Genomic DNA, 23081 nt, shown 5'->3' on the forward strand with positions numbered 1-23081 from the left:
AGAGGATAAAGATAGGGAGCAGCTGGAGAATGATATAACCCCAGAGGAGATATGGACTGCATTACAGGATTTAGCTGCAGGTAAAGCCGCGGGACCAGACGGGATACCCATGGAAGTATATAAGACCTTGGGGGAGGAAATCCTCCCATTGCTCGTAGATCTTTTTAATGGAGTAATTTGTTCTGGAAAGATCCCTGACTCTTGGAAACAGACCAATATTGTAGTGTTACATAAAAAGGGTAAACCTGAGGAAAATCCGGGCTCCTATCGGCCAATATCGTTGATAAACACCGACACTAAACTATATTCCAAGGTGTGGGCAAAGAGACTAGGGGGGATCATTGGCCAACTCGTCTCTCCGTGGCAGCATGGGTTCGTCCCTGGGAGAGGTACTACAGATCACACCTCGCGTGCGATCTCGCTATTTGACGCTATCGCTGCCACGGGGGGAGAAATGGCCATGATCCTCCTAGACGCCGAAAAAGCCTTCGACCGTGTGGTCTGGGAATTTATGTGGGAAGTTTTGGTCAGTAGAGGTTTTGGAGAGAAGTGCAGGAAAGCAATAAAGGCTATGTATTCTGATCCGGTAGCCAGAATTGTAACTATGGGCCTACAGTCGGAGGAGGTGGTAATTAGAAGAGGAACCCGCCAGGGATGCCCTTGCTCTCCTCTGCTTTTCTCACTCTATATAGATCCCTTGATCAGGGAAATCTTAGCCTCAGATAAAATCTCCCCTGTTATACTAAATGGCCATACCACCAAATTATTGGCCTATGCGGATGATTTGGCAATTGTCACCACCAACCAGCAGACGGCTATAGTAGAACTGAGTCAATTGGCCAACGCATTTGGAACTCGTTCTGGGTACAAGCTGAATGAAGAAAAAACTATAATAATCTGTACTAATAATATCCATAAAATCGACCAGAGGTATGTGGAGTCTGCAGTTTATCTTGGGGTGAGAATTAATGCAAATGTGGAGAAAATTATACAAGAAAATTATGTTCCCTTGATTGCTGCAATAGATAAAGAATTGAGAAGAATAGATGTTCTACATTTATCCTTGATCGGTAGGGTGAACGTGTTAAAGATGTCAATGTTTCCGAGAATTTTGTATCTATTCCGTGCCATACCTCTGCTAGTAGAAGAAGGTCTGTTGAAGAAAATGGAAGCAGTCTTCTCCCAATTTGTGTGGCAATATGGAAAAATTCGTCGATCCTTAGCTCGACTATCAGTTCCACTGGAGGGAGGGGGGCTGTCTGCACCAAACTTGAGGCTGTATCACTGGGTGTGTCTAATGATGCAAATGAATGTTTTGTTCAAACATGTTAATATGGCTGGGTCGATAGGTGTGGACAGAACCCCCACAATATATGAACTGTTAGCAGGGGGGAAAGCAGTGGGGCTCCTAACACGAGAAATAAATTGTAGGTATTTTAAAAGGAGTAAAAGCAGGGTGATGCTTAGTGCTTGGGGCACCTGGAAGTCAATAATGAGGTTCCTGAAGATTCCAAAGATTAACAGTATATTGGATTTGTGGCGGTCAAATCCGTTTGTTCATCTTGGACAGAATAGTAATAGTAGGTTATGGAAGGAGCTGGGTATTAGTTGTCTGGGGGATGTTATGATTGAGGATGAACTATTAGGATTTGATACACTTCAGCATAAGTTTGGTATACTTGCTAGTCAATGGTTTTTATATAGACAACTGGAGCAAACAGTTAGGTCAATCAGACCTAGGATTTCAATTCAGGAGCCTAACTCATTTGTGAACTATGTAAGGAACGGTGGTAAGATGATTAAAATCGGGTATAGTTACCTCTTGCAGGGTTTGGGGGATGACATCGGAAAAACTGAATCTGATTGGGCAGAAAAAATTGGGGATCCGGATATAGATATAGACTTTGCCTTAGCACTGAATAAGAAAATACTAAGAGCTTCAAACTTAAAGGCACAGCATTACAAGACTATCTTTAATTTATATTATACGCCTGCCAAGCTGTTCAAGTGGGGTAAGAGAGAAAACAATAGGTGCCCCAGGTGTAACCAAGGCCCTGCAGATTTACCCCACATGTTTTATAACTGTCAGAATCTTACTCCAGTCTTCAAAGAAATTGAAAGGTTTTTAACGGGGCTGCTAGAGCATCAGATTACTCTATCCCCTCCTACGGTTTTGATTGGTAGAGACGAAAATCTAAAATTAGAGTATAAAGCCGAAGCATTTATTTTTCTTTGCATGGCTGTTTTTAGGATTTTAATCTCGGCCGGCTGGAAAGATCCTGTAGCTCCTACATTTCAGATGTGGTTAACTAGGCTTCTCGGGACTCATAATATAGAGGAATGCTTGTACGGTTTTAAAGGAAAGAGGTCGAAAGAATATGGTAAGAAGATATGGGCTCCTCTCAGGAATTGGAGAGAAATTAGATGAACAAGAGCTTACAGACTTTCGGTGACGCTGAGAGCATTTCAGTATGTGCTATTTTCGAAAATGTTTTATCTCTCCTACGACTGTATTTATAAGATGTATACTGTTTTTTCAATGTCTGATTTTATCCTGTCGATTATTGTATTAATGTATTAATGGATTTTCTCTTTTGTTGATACCCGGAACCATCTCAATAAAAAAAAAAAAAAAAATGAGTTTTTTCTGTAATTTTGCTGATTCCGGCGTGTAGTGTGTTACCATAATCCAGTCGGCTCGTGACCAGTGCGTGGGTGACAGTCTTTCTTGTTTCGAGGGGGATCCAGCGGAAGATCTTTTTGAGAATACGAAGTACGTTGAAGCAGGAGGATGAGACTGCGTTGACTTGTCTGGACATCGAGAGAGAGGAGTCTAGGATGAAGCCCAGGTTGCGTGCGTGGTCTGCGGGTGTGGGTGCTGTGCCCAGAGCGGAAGGCCACCAAGAGTCGTCCCAGGCTGAGGGGGAAGATCCTAGGATGAGCACCTCCGTTTTGTCTGAGTTGAGTTTTAGGCGGCTATGTTTCATCCATTCGGCAACTTCTTTCATGCCTTCGTTAAGATTGGTTTTGGCGGTGTTAGGGTCTTTGGTGAGGGAAAGGATTAACTGGGTGTCGTCGGCGTAAGAGATGATGTTAAGGTTGTGTTGGCGCGCGATGGAGGCAAGTGGACTCATGTAAATGTTGAAGAGGGTGGGACTGAGTGATGATCCTTGTGGTACTCCACAGATGACTTCAGTGGCCTCTGAGTTAAATGGGGGAAGTCGGACTTTTTGAGTTCTCCCGGCGAGGAATGAGATGATCCAGTCCAAGGCTTTTCCTTGTATGCCGATGTTGCTGAGGCGTTGTATAAGGGTGCTGTGGCAGACTGTGTCGAAAGCGGCGGAGAGGTCGAGTAGAATGAGGGCCGCTGTTTCTCCGTTATCCAGTAGTGTTCGGATGTCGTCTGTTTCTGCGATGAGGGCGGTCTCGGTGCTGTGTTTGGCTCGAATTCCGGATTGAGAGGGATCGAGGGAGTTGTTGGATTCAAGGAAGGCGGCGAGCTGGCTGTTGACTGCTTTCTCAATGACTTTGGCGGGGAAGGGGAGGAGGGATATGGGTCGGTAGTTTTTAAGTTCAGAGGGGTCTGCTGTGGATTTCTTCAAGAGGGCGCTGAGTTCGGCGTGTTTCCAGCTTTCTGGGAAGGTGGCAGAGTTGAACGAGCAGTTGATGACATCACGGAGATGGGGTGCGATGATGGAGTCAGCTTTGTTCAAAATGTAGTGGGGGCAGGGGTCGGTTGGCGAGCCAGAGTGGATGGAATTCATTAGGCGGATGGTGTCTTCGGTGGTGATTGGGTTCCAGGCGCTGAGGTTGTTAGTCGGCAGTGTAGCGTCTGAGGGGGGTGGGGAGGGTTGTTCGCAGGGAGTGTTCTCGAAGCTGTTGTGAATGTCGGCAATTTTGTTGTAGAAGAAGGAGGATAACGCATCGCAGAGGTCTTGGGAGGGAGTGATGTCGTTAGATGCTGCAGCGGGGTTGGTGAATTCTTTGACGATGTTGAAAAGTTCCTTGCTATTGTGGGCGTTGTTGTCAAGACTATCCTTGAATGCTGATTTCTTGGTGGATCGGATCAGTTGGTGGTGTTTGCGGGTGGCTGCCTTGAGGGTGGCCATGTTGTCGGTGGTTGGGATTTTTCTCCATGTTTTCTCTAGGGTGCGGCATATCTTCTTAGATTTTTTAAGGTCCTCATTGAACCAGGGAGCCTTTTTGCTGCCTGAGTTGATCTGGTGCTTTTTCAGGGGTGCTAATTCGTCGGCGCTGTGGGTGATCCATTGCTTGAATTTGGTGGCTGCTTGGTTTGGGTCCAATGAGAGGGTGGGAGGGTTTTTGTTGAGTGATGTGAGGAGTTGGTCGGAGGTGATTTTGTTCCAGTTTCTCCGAGGAATGGGTTGTGGGCGGTTGTGGGTCAAGGTGGTTTTGTAGCTGAAGTAAACACAGCTGTGGTCCGTCCAATGGAGAGCTGTGGTGCGGTCGAAGGAAATGTGCTTGCTGGAGGTGAAGATAGGGTCGAGCGTGTGTCCGGCTACATGGGTGGGGGTGTCAACAAGTTGTCTGAGTCCGAGATTGGCCAGGTTGTCCAGAAGGGAGTTGGTGTTGCTGTCGTGTTTATTTTCAAGGTGGAAGTTGAGGTCTCCTAATAGAATGTAGTTCTCGGAGGCGAGGGCATGTGGGGTGATGAAGTCAGTGATGTCATTGCTGAATTGAGTGCGGGTTCCTGGGGGCCTGTAGATGAGGGTGCCTCTAAGTGTGGTCCTAGGGTCGGTGTGGATCTGGAAGTGGAGATGTTCGGCGGTTGCAAGATTATCGTCGAAGCTGGTCATGATTTTGATGGTGTTCCTATGGATGATGGCGATGCCTCCTCCTGTTTGGTTGGTGCGGTCTTTTCGGATGATTTTGTAAGCTTCCTGGATGGCTATAGCGATGTCGGGTGCTGATGATATGTGCATCCATGTTTCTGTAAGGAAGGCGATGTCCGGTGACGCAGTGTCGAGTAGGTCCCAGAGTTCAGTTGCGTGTCTGTGGACTGAGCGGGTGTTCAGCAGGATGCATTTCAGGTGGTTAGAGTCGGAGCTATGTTTGGAGGAAGTGGATTTGGTGAGGGTCTTGAAGCAGGTGAACTTGCAAGTGTGACAGGCGAATGGGCCGTGGGAGCGTCCTGGGGTGGCTTCGCAGCATTGTGGAGTACGCCCGGGGTTGAGGGCGAGGAGAGTTGCGGCATCATATGTGAGTGTAGTGGGTAGGGTATTGCGGGGGCCAGGGGGTCTGGCGCTGGGCGCGGTCCAGGCGCGGACGGGCGTAGACGGGCTTACCTTTGGCGCGCATTCGGCGCGCGGCCGCTGCGCGCAAAAGCATCTGTCATATGTGGATAGTGGAAGGGGAGGGGGAGGGAGGAGCAGCTGGGAGGCGGGTGCGTGGAGGATATCTGGCCAGGGGGTCACAACAACAACAACAGAAACGGCTGCAAGATAAAAACCGAAGCAGGATTGGGGATACAGACGATCTAACCACAACTAAGCAAGTAAAAATTCTAAAATCGCGCTCTATGTCAGTCTAGCGCTACAATTGCAATTAACTTGGCAATAGCGAGTAAAACAGGTAATTAAGCGGTATAAAGTACTGTAGCCGATTTTTAATCTACTCTAGGCTGTTAGGTAAGCGCTGATGTGCCTTCGAGTGTTCAGGCAGGCAAGAGCGAGTTACTCGGTGTAGCGCTACGATACCAGATGGAGGCTTCAGTGGGGCTGGGAGCAGCGTGAGGGAGCGGCCGCTTCTGATGTGAGTCAGGGCAGTCAAGCTTTGAAATCTCAACTTGATACCTTTTCTTTGCCCTCAGGTGCCACTCTTATCCAATATGTGGATGATTTGTTGATCGCTGCTGATTCTGAAAATGTTTGTAAGGCAGCAACTGTATCGCTCTTACAGCATTTGTCTGATTCACATCATAAAGTATCGTCTTCCAAGTTACAATATTGCCGACAAGAAGTTACCTATTTAGGTCATCTCTTGTCGAAGGAGGGAAGGCGATTGACTCCAGAACGTATTCATGCAATTGCACGAATGCCTGCACCGTCCACACAAAGAGAAGTGCGTGCTTTCTTAGGCATTACCTCTTACTGTAGACAGTGGATTCCAAATTTTTCCCATCTTGCTAAACCTCTGTTGGCACTTACACTTAAAGATACGCCCCATCCTTTGCCTTGGACTGACTAATGTCAAAAGAGTTTTACAGATTTACGTACTGCCTTGTGTTCCGCTCCTGTGTTGGGTACTCCAGACTACAGTAAACCTTTCACACTCTATGTCCATGAAAGGGATGGTTGCGCATTATCAGTATTGACGCAACGATTCGGCGACAAACAAAGGCCGTGTGCCTATTTTTCTGCAACATTAGATCCAGTAGCTAAGGCATTACCTAGTTGCCTTAGAGCAACAGCAGCAGCGGCAATTTCTAATCGTCAATCCGCTGGACTAGTGCTAGATCATACTCTTAATGTTATGGTGCCACATGCAGTAGATACTCTTCTTAACAGGACGAAAACTCAGCATTTAACGAGTGCTCGCTTGTCCGGTTATGAGTTGACACTTTTAGCTAGTCACATACACATAAAAAGATGTAATGTTCTGAATCCAGCAACATTGTTGCCTGCTTTGGATATTAACCATGTACAAGATCAGCATGATTGTTTTCTTCGCACTGAAGAAGAAACGAAGGGTCGAATAGACCTCAAGGATACACCACTTGTGGATCCGGATGGGATCCTATGGGTAGATGGGTCATGTTTCAAGCTTCCTAATGGTGAAACCACAGCTGCTTAAGCAGTAACGACGTTGTACACAGTGGTAGAAACTGCACGCATTCCGCATAATTCAGCGCAAGCTGCAGAATTGATTGCGTTGACAAGAGCATGTGTGTTGGCGAAAGGGAAGAGAGTGACTGTCTATACTGACAGCCAGTATGCCTTTGGCGTCGCCCATAGTTTTGGTCGTTTGTGGAGGGAAAGAGGATTCTTTATCTCCCACGGCACCAAGATACAGCATGGTCAGTTGGTAACTGACCTTCTTGAATCACTTGCCCTGCCTACTCAAATAGCGATTGTGAAGTGCAGTGCGCATAAAAAGATTACTGATGACGTGGGTCGAGGAAATGCATTTGCAGATGAGATAGCGAAGGAAACAGCGAGGAATGTTGAAAGTCGCATGTATGTTGCAGGTCCTGCTAGATGGGTTGCAGAAGCTGGTATGTGTGAAGACACAGTGGAAAGTGTGAAAGCGATCCAGAAGGAGGCCACTGAGAAAGAATTACGTACGTGGAGAGAAAGTACGGGAATGTTGGATAGTACGGGATGTTGGACGGAATTGTCAGAGCATCAACGATGGTTGTTACCTGATGCGTATGTACTGCCTGTGGTTACTATGGCCCATGGACCAGCCCATATTAATGCACGGGGTATATGTAAGCTTTTAGCTCCAGTATGGCAGAATGATGGTATTCCTAAATGTGCAGAAAAAGTGGTGAAACATTGCATTGTTTGTTTGATGCACAATCCAGGAAAGGGAACTCCAACTCCAGCAGGTCACTTTGCACCCCCTACGTACCCATTCGAGGTACTGCAAATAGACTACATACATATGGAACGTTTCAATAATCTCAAGTATGTCCTGGTGGTGGTTTGTGCCTTTTCCAGATGGATAGAGGCCTACCCCCTAAAGGACAACACTGCTTTGTCCACTGCAAAAATACTCTTGAAAGAATTCTTCCCGAGGTTTGGTTTGCCGCGCATTGTCTGGAGTGACAATGGAAGTGAATTTGTAGGTCAAATTATGCAAAAGGTGTGTGTAGGTCTAGGCATTAGACAGAAATTCCATGCGCCAAACCATCCTCAGTCAGCAGGTCTGGTAGAGTGCTACAATGGCACTCTCAAACTTACGCTAGCAAAGATTCAGGCCAGCACTGGCCTTTCTTGGCCTGATGCTTTGCCTTTAGCACTCCTCTCTACTAGAATTACTGTTCATTCTCGTTTGGCGCTTAGCCCACACGAGATTGTGTTTGGACGCCCAGCTAATGTCTGGGGAGTCCCCAGACCCAAAAAGTACTCAGATATTCCATACCCACTGTTGGTTGACTATTTGCACTAAATTGCATGTTATTCGTCAACAGGTCCAAAACGCTTTACCAGAGGCCTCTTCAGATCCTGGACACACCATCCAGCCTGGGGACTGGGTGTGCCTGAAAAACTTCCAGAGAAAAAAAAACTTGGAACCTCGCTGGGGGCCTCCGAGGCAAGTCCTACTTACGACTCGTACAGCTGTCAAGGTCCTGGGAAAGAAACACTGGATCCACGGTGTGCACTGCAAAAGGGTACCATTGCCTTTGCCTTATGACCAGTGGTTTCGAGAAGGTATCGGTGACAGTGAGTGTGAGCAGGTACCCAGTTTCGTGCCGTTCAGCAGTGCACACCTGGATTGGACTAGCTCAGAGAAAGAGGACGATGACGTTTTACAGGAAGCTGTACCCGTTCATTTGAGACTCAACACCACAGATCCCGAACATTTGTTCCAGGACCAGACAACGCTTGGAAAGACGATATAAATTGAGGAAAAGATCCCCTAAAGACAATTAATCTTGACTTTCTTTTTAATTCTGTTAATAAAGAAAAGTTTTTCCTTCCCTTATCCATCAAGTTGCAGGGTCACGGTAGGAGTCTTGAGCTGTGACCTGAATAGTGACTAGGTCAACAGGACTTGCAGTGTCTTAGGACGGCTAACAATCACAGCCAAGTGATTAAGGAAGATTATCGTGAGCAACGCCTTTAGAGTAATGGATAGTGCAGGGAAAGGAAGTGATATTAAAATGATGAAGAGAGCACATTATAAGAAATTATTTGGTCGTTGTGGCGTAGCACTATGTGTTTTAGTAGGTTTTAAGTAGTTTATTAGCATGCATAGGATGGTTTATTCATGTCCTGCAGTTAGTACCTGTTCCCGTTTCTGTCCCTCTAACTTCCTCTACTACTGTTTCACCGCATACATTTTACTCACTCCCAGATCACGAGCAAATGAGAAGAATGGAATATCTTAACAATTTGTTTATTCAACTGTTACACCAGCATCAATTGATAGTAAATGTTACTGATTGTTGGGTATGTGGTCTCATACCACATAATACACAAAGAGGAATACCGTATCTAGTCCTCCCCTTTTCATATGAAGGTTCTGCTTGGGCCTATCTGGCTATGTTTTCCAATGCATACCAGAATTTACTTCGATACCCTTCTGGTGGATCCTATAATGGTGGAGTGGATTTCAGTTACGGTTCTTTGATAAAGGGCATTGTAACTATGGCAAAGATTGCTGACATCATCAAGATTCCCAAAGACGAAAAGAGAGCGTATGATGGGTGGAATATAACTCGCTATACTCTCAGCCTTACTGACAAGCTCAAGCAACAGAGTTCTGCACCGATTTGGGTACTACCCCAACGAGGTCGTTTGTGCTTGCAAATAAATGGCCAGTACACCAAAACTAAGCAAGAGAGGAGCAACTGCTCCCACACTTATGTCTATACTCCTTCTACACCCGCACCATTAGTGGCATCACAAGGTACATATTTCATCTGTCATGATAAAGCTTATACATGGCTTCCCACACACTTCTCGGGAACATGTTATATAGCTTTTCTCCTCCCTCCTACATACACCGCTCCTGCTGATTATCACAGGAAGAGAGTTGCTAGAGGAGTAGTAGATTCAGAAGATACAGCAGGGCAAGAAGGAGGGGATTTTCTGAAAGGGTTTCTTCCCTTTTGGGGTCCGATGGCCAATAGCAAAAATATCAGACAGTTGATCCGTGAGGTTGATGCCACAATCAATGTAACTTCTGGAGCATTAAAAAATGTGACTGCTGAGCTTCAGGCGGATCGACCAAGATACTGGAGATTGGTCTGTGATGGGATGGTTTTGGGGACTACTGTCCACTTGGGGATGGAAGGTGCTAACCTTCCTTGGAATGATTCTAGCACTCGTCTTTTCTTGTTGTCTTTGTCTACAGTGTGGTCCAGCCATTTGCGGACTCTGTGCCACAATCTGTGTCTCCAAACCAGTAGCACAACAGACAGAACACATTAAGATGATGGTGCAACAACATCTTGGTGACGTCATGACCATCGATATTGACTCAGACTGACATGGGTTCCTTTGTGCATTGCCCGAGTATGGCAAAAGGAGGGTCTGAGGTTACGTAGTTTTCGGCCTCGCTTCGCTACAGCCGCCATTTCGCGTTTAGTCGTCATTTTATGTTGCCTCACTCGGGCAGCACGGCTAACGCGGAAAAATGGTCTTTCTGCCACTTTCAGCTGCTCGATGTTTTTCTCGTTGAGGAACAACCTTTGTCCTTGTGTGCGATACTGATGTCAGGGTCTGGCCGAGTTCGCAGAGCCATGTCTAGACTGATTAATCCATGACTTACTCCACTGTTTGGGTCCCACCATTCTTCTCTACCTTATCTTATTTAACTGGCCTTCACTATTCTCTTTGTGTGTTCTCTTGTTACATAGCTCTTCTTTTGAAGCATTCTACACATGTTTTGCCACCTGCAAACTGAATTACGGGCATCAGTGTTGATTAACCTGATGGGAGGAGAGCACACGGGGTCTGAAAGGAGGGTGTGTTTTAGACATCTGATAGCTTGTTTTCGAACTATTCCTATTTGTCAGTTTTGTGTATATATTGGGAGTTGTCATTGTAAACTTGTGTTTTATAATAGACTGTGCGCCACAGATTAAAGTGGCAGTCTCTTGAGAACCTACCTGTTTGGTACTTCTTAGATAACTGTGCTTAGCTGCAGCTAATACAACTACTTTTCTACGCCAAACAGAGTGTCCCGTGTCTCTGTCGGTCGAGGCAGGTGAACTCGGAGATCTTAGGCGTGCCCTGCGCCGCCTGGCCCATAAGGCCGGGTTCTCCAACACGGTTTAAAACCTGATGGTTTAGGTGATATTCTGCATACCAAAAGCACAATATTCAAGACATTGCTAAAACTATTGAATGACAGCTGAAGCTCCAGATCTGTGTCAGTTGGTACAGAAATAAAGGAACTGACACCAGCGCAAGTAAGTGACATTTATATATATGGATAACGTTTCCGGATTCAGTCTGACGCCTGGAGGTATCCGTAAGGTGAGGAATCTGCAGTTAGAATTCCCCATCAGAAATTCATCTGGTCTTCTTTTCTGACTCTTGAGTACTGTTTAGTGATTCACTGTATTCCTGTATAGAAAATGATGCGCCCCAGGAAGGTCACCTAACTTGCAGTACAAAAATCGATGGTGTGGAGTTATTTATTAAATTCTATATTCATTGTTTAGAAAATATGTTCCTGATGGGCAAACAGAAATTCATAAGACAGTGTACATACTGATGTTTTTTAGTCTCCAGGTGTCACTAGTTTTACCATTTTTGATTAATGTGCAACTCCAGTCACAAAAAAAGACTCAACAGGGTCTCGTTTTGATTTTATACCACTTTATTCAAACCTGAGCACCTCAATATAAAACTAAACACTGCTGAGCTGTTATTTCCTTGTCAAGCCCCGATTACTGCAAATGTACGATTTGCGCAGCTATGTTTCTGCTAGCAGTTCGGTATTTAAATAGACTTAAATCATCTCTTTTCCAACACACTTGGCAAATTTCATATAATGAAAATAAAAAGAATTAGTGCAATTATCTGGACAGACCAAAATACAGACTTTAAGAGGAAAAGAATGCAGAGTTCATTATTCACAGAGCAGTGTGTTAATGAGAAATCATGATGTTACAGTTATAAACCTGGAGAAAGAACCCCAGGTGGGGCTGGAAATGAAAATAACGTTAGGTTTTTCCTGTTTGTTTTTTTAGTAACTGTACACATTGTATACATTTAGGCAAATCTCTTACTAATCATATTACAGAACATGTTAAACATAAATGTAGACTTCTAAATAGTACCCTATATACAATATTGTTTTTAATTCCAAATGCAAGATAATTGATTTGAGTATACATAATTGTTAGTGCAGGGGATAGCGCCCTAAAGAGGAACTTAGCTGCTCCCCCATAAAAGCACAAACTGCTTTGCAGTGCTGCGTATGGGGTACTGGCTACCTGTACACCTTGCAAGGCATGACTGAGTAATCATTCTTTGAATATCAAAGGCAGGTGCTTGAAGAAGAAGAAAAAAAAAAAAAGAATCGGTACCCGCCTCCCCTCATATTTCTAAAGGTTTGTTAGATGCAGCACATAAGTGCGTGCATGTTGCAATGTTACAGCGTTTTACAAGAACGCTTGCATTTGAAGGAGACGAAATTTACTTTAAGTTATTCTTTAATTTAGGCTTTTTTTTGCGTTGATAATTAAAATGAAATATCAGGGTGGTGAATACTTTGATCTGGGAAGGTTGTGCTTGGCCGAGCCTGGTTGCAGTAGGCCAGGACATATCAACATTGGATTCAAACATTCAATTGTTCTTAAATTATGGGGATATGATGTAGAACAAAAAATGGACTAACCTTTTAAGCACCAAGCAGGAGAATAAGGTAGGTTTTTAAAAGGTATTAAGGTAACATCGCTCTTTAAAAAGTGTACTTTGGAGCACCTACCATGGCTGGAGAGCACTTCTCCGCTGATCAAGCTAAATGTTGATAAGCACATGGCTGCTCAAAACTAGCTTATGATGAGAACTTTTCTGCCCACGGGTGGAGAAATCAATGGGTCTCACCTCAAAAAGAAGTACATAAGAAAGCCTGAGCAATGGCCATGACTAAAAAACACAAAAAAAGTGCTGTCTTGTTACTGGACCTCGTAGTGCGAAGAAAAGACTGCTGAACATATCAATTTATTTGCTTCTACTTCAGTGACAAGATTACAGTTGAGGATGATGTCTGTTCGAAATCCCAATCATTTAACCAGTATAGTTCTTACCAAGCATAGTAACTAAAGAATATATTTTTCTGAAAAGCATACGGTTTAAATGTTCTTTTGTTTTTCACAAATGCTTTGTGCACTTTCGACGATGAAAAATTATTAAAATGTGGAATGTACATTTCACCTACATTATGATGAAGAAATTAACAGGAAAACTTTGGACGCCAACAAGGGATTTTGGAAAGAATTGTTAAAATAAGCACACTTGCAGGTAACTGGCTTGGGTTCATTCCTAACTCGTTAGTTACTACAGTGGTAATGAAAGCGCCAATGTGCAAAATAGACTCCCCGAAGGTCTAAAAAATAACCGCTACCCGCTACGTAACCCCAAATGTCAAGAGATAAGCGTTACAATTTTAAAATCTTCCGAACAAGACAATTCTTTCAAATGTCCATGTTGTGTAGACTGATGAGACACTTCAGCCAGGTTGTTATTTATACATGCATGTTATTAAAAAAATGACGTTCAAAACACCTAAAATAATTTGGTTATGCGAGTAACACCAGAAGTCTCTCAATAGTTTTGGAAGTTATAATGGGCCAGGTTAAACACTCCATTTCCAATGTTAAGAGCAATTCGGAAGCAGAAGAATTTTCACGCCACAGTTCGAAGCCGTCTGCAGGTCTAGGTACTACAACACTGCGTCTTGGGGGTCTGTGTCGGTTCCGTCAGGTCCACTCCTCGACCTCGTGTGGCACTTGCTCCAGTAGTCTGTGGTTCGGTCTTAGGCAACTTTTTAGCTGAAAGATAGGAAGAAGTTCACATAAATTCAGTATCGTACTTGTTCGATCACGTGTAAATGTAGGCTATAAGTCATGATAATGATGTCCTGAACACCGTTCAATCAAACATACAGACTGAAGCCTGTATAAAGCCGGACTGCTGACAAATGCTCCAAGGTCATATAATGCCTTGAGCACTATTCAGAGCCAATAATTCATTTTTGGATAATGGATTTTGTAGAATAAGACTAAACAGTCAACTTTCATTGCTTCCAATCCTTGTTTCGACCTTTTGTTCTCTGTTAAATCCAAAGGTATTATGCTTCCCTTATTTCTGCTAGCTAATCCAGGCTAATTAGGTAAATACCCCTGGACTACTGCCCTCCTGTGATTCATCACCACTGCTTCCTGTCACAGATCATGCTTACAACTTGGTCCTACACTGGTTCGTCCCTAATTGAGGACTGCCGGTGCCTGCAGCTTTTTTGGCTTGGCTCAGACTCTCTTGCGTGATCCTGCATGCAGTTGTCCCACAGAGCATTAGTCGCTCTTGTCTGAACCTCTCATGAGCTCAGTCCCCAGTATGCTTGAATGAAGAAAAGCTAGCCAGGTTATCAGGCATACATCAGTCCTCTTGTATGAATGGTCTAATGTTAGCTTGGCTTCTGACAGTGAAAGTTTCTAATAAAGTTTACCGGTCTCAATTAAAAAAACAAACAGCTCGGAAAAACCTCCTGAGACAGAGTTAAATATGAAAGAAATACAAAGAAATATACAATTACAATTCAATTCAGCTTTCATCTAATGAACCATCGTGGCAGGAAAGATGGCAGACCGGCACATACGAAATGCAGGCACCACCTTGGGTAAGAAGAGTAGATGAACAGAAAGGACCTGAACCGTACGAGCAGAAGTAACCGCCAACCAACAGAAATGTTTTTAAAGTAAAAACTGAAACAGGGCCACTGTGCATGGACTTGAATAGAGGTACCATCAAGCAAGTCAAAACTAGGGTCAAATCTTTCGGATAAACAATAAACGGGTGCGGAGGGAACAAGTACATCAAAACTTTCAGAAAAAGCACCGCTTGTGACAGTTTAAACAGGGAAGGTTGGTCAGGGAGAGACAAATGCTGACAAAGCTGGCAGGAATAGCCACTGCCAGACACTGGCGTTCAAGGAAAAATGCAAACCTCCAGACATCAGACAGGTGTGAAATAAAGGATTCATGTCTTCAGGCTCACGCCATGGAACAAACTTGTTCTAGTGGGAGGCGTAGATATATTTAATGTAAGGATTCCTAGACACAAAGAGGTCTGCAACCTCATCAGGAAGACAAAAGAGTTCCAGCTGGCATTGCTCAAACTTCATGTGTGCAACCACATCACCTGGGATTGGGTGGAGCACCTGTCTTGTTGCGAGAGCAGGTCTGCTCTGAGCAGGCTGCAATGAGGTGGCAGAATGATCAGTACCAACAGACTGATGATCCTCTTTGCCAAGTCAGAAGCGATCAGAATCAGCTCCACCTAATCCTTCAGCCGCTTTAGCAGTTTCAGCATTACTTTGGACAGAAGTGGAAACTGCAAAAAAAGTACAGCAGGACCTGAGACTAGCTTAACATGAAGACATTCCTGGGAAGCAATCAGCAGAAAGGTTATGGCACAATATTCAGTGCACTTTCTGTCCTGGGCTTCAGCTAAGAGATCCATGAAGAGGAAAACCCAATGTGGAGAAGCTAGCCTTTGGTGCAGCAAACACTTATGGTCCTCCCAAACAAACACACAGAATTAAAGCATCCACTCTCGCACTGAAGCAGTGAGTGACGTGGGCCATTACAGGGATGACTCCATGTTGCAGTGTCCGTGTCTAGGGGTGAATCACCCCCCACATTGGGTGCTCAGCCCTCATGCTACCCTGCAAGTTTATATAAACCACAGAAGAGGTGTTGTGTCGACCGAATGTGGATATTGTTGCTCGATATGGAAGGGGAAAAGGCCTTCAGGACAAGACAGACCACAAGCAGCTCAAACACATTATGTGCAGGTGCTGCTCAGACAGATCAGAGACCTGCACACGTGTTGTCACCCAGACAGGCGACACAACCCAGCAAGGAGGCATCCGTGACCACAGTAGACCTTGCCTGTTGAAGGCTGAATGGTGTTTCAGAAGTTTGGAGGGGTCCATCCACCAGTGCAGAGCCTGATGCTCAGACTGAAGCTCCACACCTGAGCCAAGAGACTTTCTTGGTGTTGTAGTCATTGTCTCCCTGGAAACTCCTGGAGAACTACCATCCGCCACTTAGTATTAGGCACCAAAAGGATACACAATGACATCAGTCTCATTAGGTGCAACAACTGCAGGACTGGGATTTAATTCAAACCCATCTGAATCATTGTCCTTGGTTCTTCTCTGAGAACTGAAGGTATCCTAAGAGTGAGTTGAACACTGCTGCAATAAAGGCCAGCCTATGTGTGAGAGTGAGGGAGACTTCTGGAAATTAATGGTGAGGCACAAATTATGGAGTAGTCATCATCTGCGAATATGTTCCTGGACCAGCAGGAGGAAGATTATGTTACTTACCCAGTAAGCATCTGTGCTTGGCATGTAGAGCTGTAGACTCACATGCTTTCCATACATCTACCATCTAGTGTTGGGACCGGATGTTTGCAAGTTCGTTTTTTTCCGAAGAAGTCTTTCCAGTCATGAGGTAAGGTGACTCCTACTTTCAGTAATAGTGCGCATGGGCATTGACCCCATTGTTGGATTGTTTTCCCAAAAAAGTGTGAGAATGGAGTAAGTGAGTGTAGTACAGAGATGTCCATACGTATGTAATGTAAATAATGAGCACTGCGACAACTACAGGTGTTCGGGGAAGTGGCATGTGAATCTACAGCTCTACATGCTAAAAACAGATGCTTATTGGGTAAGTAACATAATCCGTTCGAGGCATTTGTCCTGTGCTTAGCATAGACTATAAAGCAGTATTCTCCCAAAGCGAGCGGTGGCTAACCAGTAGATGTTGCAATTGTTTGAAAAAGTGTCTTTAGCACTGCTTGCTCTCCATTGGCGTGTTAACACATCCGCACAATAGTGTTTGGTAATTGTGTGTGGTGTAGACCATGTTGCTGCTTTACAGAGGTAAGCTATAGGAATGTTACTTAAAAAAGGTCACAGATGCCCCTATTTTGCAAATGGAATGTGCTCTAGTGCAATGGATTGAAAATGCTACTTACCCAGTATGCATCTGTTCTTGGCATATAGAGCTGTAGAGTCATATGCTGTGCATAGATCGCCATCTAGTGTTGGGTCCGGATGTTTACACTTTGTTTTTTTTCAAACAAGTCTTTCCAGTCACAAGGTAGGTGACAACTCCTTTCGGTGATAGTGCGCATGGGCATCGACTCAATTGTTAGATTGTACTTTTGCATAGCAAGTTTGAATGCATTGAACAATCCATCTTAAAATGCCAGATTTAGAGATAGGATTGCCTTTGGGTGGTAGAGCAAATGCAACAAATAGTTGCTTTATTTTACGAAAATCTTTTGTCCGGCTACATAATACAATAACGCTCTTCTGAAGTGTGTGAGGAGCTCGTTTTGCTACAGAATTAGGTTGAGGGAAGAACACAGATAACTCAACTGATTGGTTAAGATGAAAAGCAGAAACTACTTTAGCGAGGAATTTTGAATCGGTGCTAAAAACTACCCTATCTTTATGAAGCTGAAAGAAGGGTTCTTCTAAGGTTAATGCCTACAGCGCACCCACTCTCCTTAATGAAGTGATTGCATCGAGAAAAGCAACATTCCATGAAAGGAACAGTAAAGGATAATTATGTAATGATTCAAAGGGTGGACTTATAGGTCTTACAAGTACAATGTTAAGAATCCACACTGTTGCCCGAGGGATTCTTGATAGTATTATTCTCTTTAAGCCCTATATAAAGGCTTTAATGGCAGGAACTTTGAACGAAGATAAATGCAGTCTGTTCTGCAAATACGCAGCTACTGCTGCAAGGTGCAATCTAATAGATATGTAAGCTAGTCCAGATTGCTGTAGATGCAAACGGTAACAAATAGTGTTATGAACAGTAGCATCTAGAGGAATACATTTGTTGTTACCATAGACTATATCTCTTCTACTTTGCTGCATAACAACCTCTCGTAGTAGGCTTTCTTGCTTCTTTTAGATAGTTTGATTTCTCCATTGTTCGAGTGAGAAGACTGGAGGTGAGATGTAGTTTTTGATGTGGAACTACTGACCGCTCTAACAGGGTGGTGTACCATGGTACGGGCCCATGTGGAAGCTACTTAATTCAGTGTGAGTGAGGTTTTGCCTGAGTTTGCAAACCAGAAACGGAAGGTGGGGGAGAGGAGGAAAAGAGTAGGCAAATATCCCTGACGAATTCATCCATAGTGTATTGCCTTTGGAGAGAGGCTGAGGGAACCTGGAGGCAAAGTTTGGGCATTGTGACTCGTTTACTGTGGCGAACAGATTTATTTGTGGGTATCCCCATTATTGAAAGTATGGAAGGAGAACTTCAGAATGAAGCTCCCACACGTGTATTTGCTGCCTCTTTTTGCTGAGGAGGTTGGCAATTTGATTGTTCACCCCTGGAAGGTGTTCTGCTAGAATATTAAAATCCTGTGATGGATTGCCCAGTTACAAATGGTCTGGGAGAGGCAGGACAGTTGGAGTGTGTGTCCCCCTGTTTTTGTACATAGTACAATCATATCATGTTGTCCGTGCGGACAACTTTGTCTTTGAGATGAGACTAAAAAGATTTCAGCGCTAGAAATACTGCTAGAAGCTCTAGATAGTTTATGTGGAGACGTTTGTGCTTGTTGTCTAGGTGACAATGGATTGTATAATGGAGATGTGCCCCCCCCCCAACCTGTGAGAGATGCATGTGCTGTTAGTCGATGAAGGACCGCCCTTTTGATAAAGGTTGTGGGTTCCACCACTGCAGAGAGCGACGGGTGCAGCTGTCAACCAACACTACATCTCTTAATTGACCCTCTGATTGATTCCACTGACGTGCAAAACATTCTTGCAGAGGGCACATGTGTAGTCTTGCATGAGGCACTATTGCGATGCAGGACACCATCATTCCTAGTAGTTGCATGAAAGTCCTGGCTGGTATGGTTTGGTCGGCCTAGAATTATAGCAATAGAGTTAGGATTTTGCCAATTCTGGCTGCAGTGGGAGAGGCTAGAGCCGTGTGAGTATTGCGAGTGGCTCCTAGATAAGATTGTATCTGTGAAAACTGTAGGTGAGTCTTTTGCATGTTGACTATGAAACCCAATTAGTGGAGCGGGTGTAGCGTGCTTTGAGTGTGTTCTAGAAACATTTGAGGTGTGCTGGCTTTGATGAGCCAGTCGTCTAGGTACGGGAAAACGTGAATTTGTTGTCTTCTGAGATGAGCTGCCACTTCTGCTAGACACTCTGGGAGCAGTAGTTCCTACTAATGGGAGGATTTTAAATGACAATGTCTGCCTGCTATTATAAATCTAAGATATTTGTGATGAGCTGGATGAACCGGAATGTGAAAATATGCATCTTTTAAGTCTAGTGTGGACATAAAATCACTTTGCTGTAGAAGTGGAAGGACCTGTTGAAGTGTTACCATATGGAAATGTTCTGACAGTAGGTACTGGTTTAGCACTCTGAGATCCAAAATTGGTCTTAAGGAGCTGTCTTTTTTGGGGATTAGAAAATAGAGAGAGTAAACAGCTGAACATTGATACTGTTATGGAACTGGTTCTACGGCTCCCTTTTCGAAGAGAGATTGCACCTTTTGTTTGAGTGACTGTAAGTGGCCTGACGACAGTGTGAATGCAAGGTGGAATTTTTGGAGGATTGGTGGTAAGCTTCAGGCAGTAGCCATGTCAGATAAGGTCGATCACCCATTTGTCGGTTGGTATAGAGTCGGTTGGCATGGATTGTCAAATGGAGAGAAACAGTTGAAGTCTTCCTCCGACAGGTGTTAAGTATTGGTGGGGTGGGGGAGTGTGTGCAAGTGACTGTTTGTTAGGGGAACGGGTGTTAAGTGGTGTGGCGCCTTTACTCCTATATTTAGAATTGTTTCCTCTATAGAAACCGCTAATGGGAGAGGATTGTGTGTTGCTTTTATAAGAGGAAACATTTGGGTGTGAGGATGTACTTTTAAACCCTGCTCTGTAAAAGGAGCAGTGAAAGGAGCCCCTATTTGATGGGGATTGGAGCGCTCCCATGGACTTTGCCACTTCAGTGACTTTTTCCTAAAGACTTATCGACTTTGGAACCAAACAAGTGTTCTTTGTCAAAAAGAGTGTTTAAAATGGATTTTGAACTTCAGGTTTAAACGCCGAAATCCTAAGCCATGTATGCCTTCTAAGGAGAATGTTGTTATTGACCCCACCAGCTGCGTTTTCAGCAGCATCTTTGCTTGGCATTGTGATTGTCTGGGAGATATTGGAGCAGTTGTTCCATCTCGTACCAGTGTGCCATGTCGTACCTAGCTAGTAGGCTCTGTGTGTTTGCGATGCATCAGTGGTTAGCGGCTTAAGCAGCCACTCGTTTACCCGAGGCATCTATACATTTAGATTCTTTGTCTGGGGGAGGTGCATCACCAGAGGTTTGTGAATTTGCTCTTTTGCGATCAATGGACACCACTAGGGAGTCGAGAGGTAATAATCCTTTGATAAACACAGGATCAGATGGAGAAGGTTTATATTTTTTAGCGACTCTGGGAGTTAAAATACGTGCTCACACAGGGTCTTTATAGAAGTCATCGGCATGCCTTATCATGCTCTTTAGCATAGGGAGTGTTTGGCCTGAACTGTGTGTGGACCAGAGTGTTTCAAATAAAAAGTTTACCGAGGACTCTTTATGTAAGGCCACCCCATGATACTATTCTGCTCTAGCAATAGGTTCTTGATAAGCCACGTTATCGTACGGTGATGATGGCTTTGCAGGGTAAAGCTCTGGGTCAGTATATAATTGAGGGTCAATGGTGGAATCATTCCATGGGTATACAGGCAAATGAGTTTCTTCTTCATCAATATCATCCCCTTCAGGCTGTGTATGTGGAGATCCCTGAGGTGTTGTGCGTAAAGGATCTAGAATTGCTAAATGTGGAGGAGATGGAGTTGGAGGGTATTGCGGGGCAGGATAAGCAGGGCTGGTAGCCATGTCTGTTTTTTTCTTCAGAGGGATTTTATATGCAGGGTCCTCAGAAGAAGTTTGCGTTTGGCTGGTGTTTTCGCAAAAATAGGCCCGGTATCAGGCTTGATATAAATCTTCTTTAGTTTAGGCTCCAAATTAGCTTTAAGAAGGTCTAAAATTGGTTTAGGAGGGGCTCGGAGAGGCTGTCCTTTGATTTCGGCACCGAGATAGGTTTGCTTTTGGGAGCGGAAGGTTTAGGCTCCGAAGCATGTTTTTCTTTTGGAGCGGAGGGTTTCAGCTCCAAACCAGATCTGTCCTTTGAACCGGAGGATTTCGGCTCTCAACCAGATCTGTCCTTCGAACCGGAGGGTTTTGGATCCGAAGATGATCTCATCAGACTCGGTCCCGAGCCGGAGGGCTTGGAGATTTGTTTCGGTGCTGAGCCGGAGGCGGGGCGTCGGAAACATTGTCTCTGTGCCGACATTGGCCATAAGGCAGAGGTGGTGCCATAGCCTTATGCTTTTTGGAAAAGGTTTTGGGGGGCAAGGGGGTCTTTGGTACTCACGGCACCTTGTCCCAGAGGCACGTCTTCGAACTTCAAATCGATCTTGAGTTCGAATCAGACTCTGGAACAGGGGAAGGCCACCTTCTCTTCTGGCGCCAACGCTTCAACCTCTTCCTGCTCCGGTTCTTTGCCAAAGGTATCTGGAGTGTCTTGAATGCCTTGATGTTGCATTTTTTCATTGTTGAGCCAGACAATTGCATAGAGTTATCTTTGACTGAAATGATTTACAGGCATCGCAGTCTTCCTCCTTGTGTTCTGGGGAGAGGCACAAGTTACAAACTTGATGTAAGTCGGTGCGAAGGTACTTGGCGTGGCACCGAGGACAGAACTGAAATAGAGCCAGTTCCATAAGCAGAAGGCCGGAGGGCCGCCCACAAGGTTTTCAATCAAAGATAGAGACTGATTCGATACGCGGAGAACAAGGAAATGTGTTCAAAAACAATACCGTCAAGGGTAGAGTGGATTGCGCACTGAGGGGAACCCGGAGAATGCTTTTGAATCAGAGGCAAGCAATACACGTCCGAACCACAAGGTGGAAAAAAACAAACAATGGAGTCGATGCCCATCCGCACTATCACCGAAAGGAAGAGTCACCTTACCTAGTGACTGGAAAGACTTCTTCGAAGAAAAATAACTTGCAAATATCCGGACCCCACACTAGATGGCAGGAGTATGCAAACCATGTGCATCTACAGCACACATGCCTTGAACCTTCACTTTCAACAGCCAGTGATCAAGGTACAGAAATGCATGGGCACCCAACGGCCACAGTGAAGCTGCCATGTGCAGCACGTTTGTGAAGGCTTACGGGGCTGTTGTCATTCCAAATGGGAGGACATGTGAATTGACAGTGTTGGGATCCCAACTTGAACCTTAAGTGGCACCTGTGAGCGGTAGAATCAGAAGATGAAAGAAAGTTTATTGGATGCCCAGGCACACCATCCAGTCTCCCCAGTTCAAGAAATCTGGGTCTGCAGTATGAACAAGTCCAAAAGGTATCGATCCTGGATAGGCCCCGAGTAAAATCATGTGCCTCTCTCCTCCAGTGGCACCAAGTTCAAGTTCCGAAATTTGTATAGCGCACTACTCACCCAGAGGGTCTCAAGGCGCTTGAGGGAGGATGGATGATTTACTTATCGAATAGCCAGGTTTTTAGCTGCTTTCTGAAGGAGAGGTGGTTCTGTGTGAGGCGGAGGTGGGTGGGGAGATAATTCCAGGTTTTGGCCGCTAAGTAGGAGAAGGATCTTCCCCCCCATGGTGGATGCGCGGAATTGCGGCGAGCGCTTGATTGGACGATCGTAGTTGGCGGGTGGGTGTGTAGAAGGACAGTCGTGTGTTGAGGCATTCGGGTCCTAGGTCGTGGAGGGCCTTGTGTGCGTGGGTGAAGAGACGGAACGTTATTCTCTTGTTGATGGGGAGCCAGTGGAGGTCTTTCAGGTGGCCGGAAATGTGGGCTTGACGGGGGATGTCCAGTATGAGTCTGGCTGAGGCGTTTTGGATGCGTTGGAGTTTTTTCTGTAGTTTGGCTGTGGTTCCGACGTAAAGGGTGTTTCCGTAGTCTAGTCGGCTTGTGACCAGTGCGTGGGTGACTGTCTTTCTTGTTTCGGTGGGGATCCAGCGGAATATTTTTTTGAGCATGCGTAGGATGTTGAAGCATGATGATGAGACGGCGTTGACTTGTCTGGTCATCGAGAGA

The 23081-nt window shown here is 44.9% G+C and overlaps 1 protein-coding gene across 1 annotated transcript in view; it reads right to left on the reverse strand.

The window, feature by feature from the left end:
• Nucleotides 1-11499: 11499 nt before the first annotated feature.
• The window catches only part of RAB5A (RAB5A, member RAS oncogene family), a 148681-nt gene continuing 137099 nt past the window's right edge, over nt 11500-23081 (reverse strand). The window contains exon 6 of the mRNA XM_078663998.1: nt 11500-13696. Within this exon, the coding sequence (XP_078520124.1) occupies nt 13581-13696 (116 nt within the window). The 3' untranslated portion in view covers nt 11500-13580. The remainder of the gene's footprint in view (nt 13697-23081) is intronic.

The sequence above is a fragment of the Lissotriton helveticus genome, chromosome 10, assembly GCF_964261635.1.
Source record: "Lissotriton helveticus chromosome 10, aLisHel1.1, whole genome shotgun sequence".
NCBI classification, from domain to species: Eukaryota; Metazoa; Chordata; class Amphibia; order Caudata; family Salamandridae; genus Lissotriton; species Lissotriton helveticus.